Genomic DNA, 7,211 nt, shown 5'->3' on the forward strand with positions numbered 1-7,211 from the left:
CAGGCTACCTAGCTTCACAATATGTCTGCTTCTGCCTGCCCTGCTCACATTAACCTCTCTGCAGCCATAATACCTTCTAATATCTATGAATGAATGCTTCATAGTAGATATGATCACTAAATTCTATACTCTCTTCTTTAATGCTGCCATACTCCTGTAAAGGTCTGGTAAGTATGCTGCTATGCATATTAACACTTGATATAATGCCAGAATCTATTACGATAGCAGTATAACCTTTTATGATAGCAGTATGCCCATCAACCTAGGGTCTCATAACAATAAGATACTAGTACTAACTTACCAAAACCCATGTGGTTTCTCAGTGTTTGCCTATTAGGCACAGTGTGGCCCTGGATGAGCTTCATTTGTCTTGAACTCAAATTATGCAAAACTCCTGGCCTTGCCACAACCACAGGGGCTTCTGCAGACTAAGCAATAGTGTTTAAAGGGGTAGGGTGTAGAAGGAAGCTCACTTATAACAAACAATTCAGCCATTTTAAGTCCTGCTCTTCTGTTGTTGACTTGTGACTACTACATATGTTACCTATTTAATGCCATGTATCTCCATTTATATGCCATGAACCAAAGGGTGATGTTTGAAACTCCTATACTCCAAATGATATATCAAAACTCCCTCCTCTGCTTTAAATGAAAAAAGTCTTCTAGCTCTGAACTAGGGATCGTGTTAGCATGTGTTCTGCCATGACATCTCACTTTTTTTTCTTTGTAGACTGCATCGGATGACTTGTTCAGCTCAGACTTCTTTGTGCCATCTACGGAGAGCCTTAGCTTGAGCTCAGGGGCACAGGCAGCAGCTTTGCCAACTAATCCATTGGACCTCTTCACAAAAAGTTCTACCACAGCATCTCCATTGGCTGCTCTAGGTTAGTTTACAAAAGTAAATATATTGTTTCACTCCAAGATACCTGCTAACATGAAAACATGGATTCTAGTTTTCCCTTACCTCTTGTGCAGTGCTATACCCTTTAATCCATGTGCTGTTTGCCCTAAACTATTAAGTTCTGTGAATGCTAAACTCTGCATCCTCAACTGAATCAGGATTAAAGCAGTTAACGGCTTTAACTTTGTCAGCAGATTCCTGCTTCAGGTACAAAAGGCTCAAGTAAGCCAAGCACAACTTGTGAGGTCAGGGTAACATTGCTGCACAGTGTCTCAATAATCATTTTAACAGAAGCAACTATATGGCAAATCTACCTGTCACTTCTGTGCTAGAACTAAATATGTTCCTCCTTCCCTTAAAACAACCTCAATTTTGCCCTTACAGCACTGAAATGCAGCAAAGTAAAAAATTAAACCCTTTCTCCCACTCCCTTTCCCCCAAATGATTTGATTTATAAGTGCAAACCAAGAGATTTTTGCAAACAGTACATGAAAATCTTTTGCTGGTACCCTTTACAAAATTGATACACTCCTGCTTGTGGTCTTCAGATGACTGAAGTGCTGTGTAACAACAATCTTCCCCCAGGTGGCTTGCCAGTAACTTCATCACCATGGACCCCACAGACAGTTTCCTTCACTCAGGCTACATCAGTCTTTCATGGGTCTATGATGCCTGCTCAGTCTCCAGGATTTACTCAACCACTTGCCTTTGGTACTCAAGCAGTGCCAGGCTGGAACCAGTCTTCATCTTTTGGTGCCACACCCACTCAGTCTTCTGGTCTCTGGCCACAGCCAGCACAAGTTACACCCAGTTCTTGGGCACAGCCAACCAGTGCTGTGAATCCCTTCCAGAGCAGCATGTTCACATCTCCAACGCTACCAGCTCAGACAGCTTCAGTGCTGCCTTCCATGTCAACAACAGCTAGCCCACCTCAGCCGCCACCCAGAACTACACTGCAGAAGGAGCTGTCCAAGAAAGAGAGTGATGCATTCATTGCTCTGGATCCACTTGGAGATAAAGAAATGAAGGATGTCAAGGAAATGTTCAAAGACTTCCAGCTGACAAAGCCACCTGCAGTACCAGCAAGGAGAGGAGAACAGCAAAGCCTTTCAGGTGCTTTTGGAGTTCTCAGCAGTTACTGTAGTAGTGAAGTAGGCATTTCTAAAGATAGTATGGATCATGATGAAACAGCAGCTAGCAAGCTGTGTGCCAAAATGATTGGTTACATTTTGGAGTTAATGGTTACTGAAATAGAGGGTTGAAGGGCTGTCTCAACTAGAACATCGAAGACTTAGCAGCAGCAGTGACTCAATACTGACACCTAGTGCCTAAATTATTTGACCAGAACGAGGTAAACCTAAGTCTGTACGACGTTAGGATTTCCGTCTGATTTAAGCTTAGTGAGGGACAAGCAGGAGTTAGTATTATGACTCAAAGTCACTCTAAGCAAATTCCATGTAATTTTTTTTGTGTTTCTAATTAGATGAGCTGTGGTGCTGCTATACAAGCAGACCTGTGTGCTTGCTAAATCTGTCAAGTAATTATAGCAGTATGTCTGTCTCTTTTAGAACCACCAAAGCCTGTTCCTCGACAAAGTGCATTGCCACCTGAAGGCCTGTTTGAAAGTCAAGATAAAACAGACCCTTTCAGTGCCTCATCTGTAAGTAGTAAAAAACCCAACAAAACAAACAAATAAAACAACAAAACAAACTACAAACAAACACCCTAACACTAAAACGCCCAAATGGTATCACACCACAAAAAAAGACATCAAAACCAATTTTTTCCCCTTAATAACTGTGGTGCCTATGTTTGACCACTAGTTTAGTTATGACTTTAGAGGCCATACAACAAAAACCTTTTGCATCTTTGAGGATAATATGTAATCTAGCATAGGGTATCTGTTGCAAGAAGGTTAACAAAGCATTATTCCACTCGGCTTGGCACCACAACCAGTTTCCCATGCGAAGTTCTGTAGTATTGGGACACTCTACAAAAGAGTATCACATAATATAGCTGCAGAAATGCTCCACTTTGGTTATATATAACCCTCTTTAGAGCAGACTGAGCAATGTGGATTGTGAAGCTCTGTAGATGTACAAATGAGAGGTTCCATGTTCAGGACTCTAGAGGAGAAAGTGGCTTCACCAGATCACTCCATTTGGGACATAGCACTTGAAGCTCTCAGTGGAAGTTGGGCCAGTTCCAGAGTGCAGACTTAAGACTTCCAGCATTTGACTAAAAGATATCTCTTCATGACTCCACTGGCTCCAAAGGAGTGTTCAGTAGCAAATGGTTTTCTGAAAAATACCTTGCCTTGGACTAGCATAAAAGCTAACATAGCTTAGAGTCCCCTTCTTTTGTTGAAGCAGTACAGTATATGTGTGTTTAGCAGGAGCTCTGAAGTATTCTTTTCAGGTGTTTGAACAGGAAATAGCTCACAGAGCCATGCAATGTAAATCTGGTGAAAACTAGAAATCCTCTAACAGCTTATCTCTCTTTCCTTAGAAGGAATCTCAGAATCCACCTTCTGGGCCTTTTGATGATCAATTTGGCAACCCATTTGCATAGTTCAGGTAAGTCTTCCACTAATAAACCAACCTACTTCATCCTCTGAAATTTATTAAGAAAATGATTGGTAAAGAGATATCTAAAAACTGCAGCAGGTTCACACTAATGCTCCCTGAAATATGGCAAACAGTGCTTGGAAGAACTCCTGCTAGAGTACCTCTATCAGACTTGTACATAGCTGCACTCTTTCTAAGCCTAGCCAGCTTCACTTTCTTAGAAATAAAGACTTTATTCTTCCACAGATTTAAATCCCAAGCCCACAATAGGTCTAGATTTCCTTTCCTTGAGGAAAATTAATGACTATATATGTGCTGCAGAACTCAGAGGGGCTGACTTTAATATTTTCAGATATCTGTGGGGGAATGTTAGCATAGAGTATCCTTTATACAGCATACAGCTTTCTGAAGTTTAATCACCTGAATAATGGCAGTTTTGGACTCTGGGTAAATTGGTATAAAACCGAATAAGGCTATTAGAATCTTATTCTGATTTTTAATCAAAAGCTGCTACAAATGCTTTTGTTGCTATAAACTAATGTAATTTGAAATTTCATACCATTGACTGAAGAGCATGATCTATTGATCCAGCAAATCTTCTGCCATACCTTTCAGTCTTCCCCTGAAATATTGTCTAGCTTCTGACAGAAGACAAATATTGGTATTTATGCTTTAGTTTTGTACTCAGTGACTCTGTTTAAGCAATAAAGCCACAACTCATAACCATCCTAATGCTAATTCTTTTCCATCATACTAGGCATAATCAGAAAAGGACAAATGGAATAACTGGACCTCTTCTCAACGTGATTTTTCTACATGTTTCACTTTGCTGTCTGCTATTCTTGCTGATGTTCATGATGTCTGCAGTCTAAAATATATCCAGGTGGATTGAAGCATGGACCCTCAAAAAACATGCTGTGAAGATAATTCAGGGCAAAGCAAATGGGGATATTGACTCACGCTGAAAACCGAAATACAAATTGGTGGATGTTACCTTTACTTTAGTTCTTTGCACTCCCCTACAGAGGTTAGTAGCACTGAGTAATATGTCTTGTGTCATTTCCCTTTATATAGCACTTACTGTCCCAAAATAGAGGAACTTAATGTACCTAGGGGAGAGATGTTGCTTTTACATAAGGGTGTAGAATTAGTAGCTAAAACTCCACACCTTAAACAACTAGGTCTGTTGCCCATTATGACAGCAGCAGCCAGTTGTAAAGCTAAGTGGATGCTACTGAGTTCAAATTGGTGACTGGACAGTTGACTTGGTCTCTTAGCCACAAACATGCAACTATGTGTTGAGGAAAATAATCTAATATTGGTATATTTAACTAAAAGTAAAAGTATCATTCCACCATAAATGTGTCATTAAGGGACTGCGGAGTCTGTAACAGCACTGCTGAAGCCCTGAGTACTAGAGGCCTACACTGTAAGCTGAAAAAGTTCTTGCAGAACATTTAGGTAGCAGTGGACACTAACTATTGTATTGGTGCTAATATGGCAGTTTTCAGGGAGGGAAAACTACTAGAAATACTTTCCTATTAAGGTAGCTTGGCAAACAAATGAAACAAGTAGGTAGGGTTCTTGCTTATATCTCAGTGAATCCCTGATTTGCTCAGTTTGATTTGTCACTTCGTGTACTGGGGGATGTTTCCAGCATGCTAGAAAACAAAAACACCAGAATGGCTTCACTCCATGCCTAGGCTCCTTGCGAGCAGATGCACCACCTCTGTGCCATTAACGTGAGGTAGTACTCTATCTCTCGGAAAACTCGCCTTTTCTCAAGAGCCTCTTCACTAATAGGTTTTGGAACTAGTTACAACTGCCTGTGACAGCTACATTCTTGGCCAGTGGTGATGACTGATATGTTAGAAGTTTTTCTGTTAATGTTAAGTATAAACTTGAAATGTTATTGTTAAATCAAATGCCTAAGCCGTTGCTAAACTGGAGAGCTAAGAAAGTCAACTTGAATACCGCCTTAGTACCCAATTCAGCCAGTCATGCAATTAGTCTTGTATACAAACTTCTCTTGCACTTTCTGTAATACAAATTTTTTTTAAAAAATTTAAAAAAATCACAAATTTAAGTATTTGTCTTAAACTGGAAATGTAGAAACTTATTGATGCTACACTGTTATATAAAACTGTAGTATCTGTTACTTAATGGCATTAAAAAGCAACTCTTCATACCAAATGAACATGTGTGGTTGTTAATTCTGTCCTCTGTCAGTGTTGTGGTCTAGTTGACATTAGAAGTTCAAAGACTGCTGAGAATCATTCTTCACAAGTTCTGTAGCTGCCTGATGGCAAAGTGTCTTTCTGTAACTTCTTGCATAGGACTTGTTCAACAAATGCTGTGCCATATTAAAAAATAAAAACCTCAAACTGATTTAGTAAAAACTGTCACTAGAACTTTGTCCCTTTGGCTGCTCAGCCTGAGCTTGTTGCTGCTAAAGATGCTTTCTTGCTTCTTTCTGCAGGACTATGGGAGCTGAGTACTTAAATTGCATTGCACTCAGAAGTTTCAATAATTCAGCTTGGATATTCCAGCTTTGCAGGAAATCTAGATTGATACTGGGAAATCTCAGACCATGTTATCGTGCTCAGAAAAAATTATATAACTCCTTTAACAGAGATAGATTAAAAATAATAAATCTGTTAGCAAGCTGCTGGTTTAGACTACTCTGCTTATTTCTAATATTGTTTAGGGGCTAAAAACAGCTAGTTGCAAGAAATTTGTTATCCAGCTTGAAATACAGATCTTAAGGGGGTTTACAGAGTCACAGTGGAGCTTTTTTGGGTTTTTTTGTTTGGTTTGGTTTTTTGCAGGGTTGATTGGGTTTTTTTGTGTGTTTGTTTTTTGTTTTGTTTGTTTGGAGTTTCTTTTGGTTTGGGGTGTTTTTTGGTTTGGTTTGGTTGTTTTTTTTTTTGTTTTTTTTTTTTTTTTGCTTTATCTTCTTGACTGCATGGCAACATATAATTTAATATTAAAACTAAAAGGACAATTGACTGCCTTAATGCCAATATGAAGGAATATGTTTACCAGCATTTGAGTTAAGGATTTAAATCACTGCTGTCCAGATTTTGAAATGGCCACCAGGATGCTCATTTAGACCAGGACCTCTTACAAGCTGGCCAAAGAGGCTTGCTGGTCTGCTAGCTAACTTTGAATAGCTATTTACTCTGAGTCTCTGTCTTAAAGAACCATGAACTGTGATAGAAGTTTTGATGAAACAATACAATATTGCAAGTGTCTGTGTCTTGCATTCTTGCCTAACAAACAAGTTTATTGTAACTGGACACATCAAGCTGGACTGAGGCTGCAGCAGATGATTTCTTTAAATAAAATAATCCAAATCAAGGCTTGAGCAAGGGGGAAATGTGCCTGCCTTACTTTACACACTTCCCTCACCCTGCCACAAAACCAGGGAATAGAAAAAAATAAGCCTGCTTTTATTGTTTTTTTCAATTACCATGGTAATTTGGAAAATCTTTACCTCAGAACATTATTTTAAGATTGTATCCAAATATGTAATTCTTAACAGCTAAACAGAAGGTTATTTATGAGTGACTTGTGGCTGTGTCCAACACATGATGCCTTAAATCTGGAGTACAGCAAACCACTGAAAAGGAATGCTCTTCTAAAAAGCTGGCTTGTGGTTTGGATTTTTGTGACAGAGTGAAAACTAAAAGACTTTTAGTCTCATCCGAATCCACAAAAAATAATGGGTTGCTCTTTTATAT

At 39.2% G+C, this 7,211-nt stretch overlaps 1 protein-coding gene and 1 long non-coding RNA gene across 4 annotated transcripts in view; one reads left to right on the top strand and one right to left on the bottom strand.

Moving 5' to 3' along the window:
- LOC128822550 (uncharacterized) overlaps positions 1 to 4,608 on the bottom strand; it is a 10,083-nt gene extending 5,475 nt beyond the window's left edge. Inside the window, exons 1-3 of one of the 2 annotated variants that reach the window (XR_008441483.1) lie at positions 4,578 to 4,608; positions 4,028 to 4,109; positions 302 to 428 (exon numbers count right to left, since the gene is read on the bottom strand). This is a non-coding gene — a long non-coding RNA (uncharacterized LOC128822550). The remainder of the gene's footprint in view (positions 1 to 301; positions 429 to 4,027; positions 4,110 to 4,577) is intronic. The other variant, XR_008441484.1, reaches the window with a different exon arrangement.
- The window catches only part of DAB2 (DAB adaptor protein 2), a 24,820-nt gene extending 18,964 nt beyond the window's left edge, over positions 1 to 5,856 (top strand). The window contains exons 10-14 of one of the 2 annotated variants that reach the window (XM_054004287.1): positions 731 to 884; positions 1,487 to 2,014; positions 2,470 to 2,561; positions 3,410 to 3,477; positions 4,226 to 5,856. In XM_054004287.1, coding sequence (XP_053860262.1) covers positions 731 to 884; positions 1,487 to 2,014; positions 2,470 to 2,561; positions 3,410 to 3,472 — 837 coding nt within the window. In that variant the 3' untranslated portion in view covers positions 3,473 to 3,477; positions 4,226 to 5,856. The remainder of the gene's footprint in view (positions 1 to 730; positions 885 to 1,486; positions 2,015 to 2,469; positions 2,562 to 3,409; positions 3,478 to 4,225) is intronic. The other variant, XM_054004288.1, reaches the window with a different exon arrangement.
- The last annotated feature ends 1,355 nt before the right edge of the window (positions 5,857 to 7,211 follow it).

The sequence above is a fragment of the Vidua macroura genome, chromosome Z (genome assembly GCF_024509145.1).
Source record: "Vidua macroura isolate BioBank_ID:100142 chromosome Z, ASM2450914v1, whole genome shotgun sequence".
Lineage (NCBI taxonomy): Eukaryota > Metazoa > Chordata > Aves > Passeriformes > Viduidae > Vidua > Vidua macroura.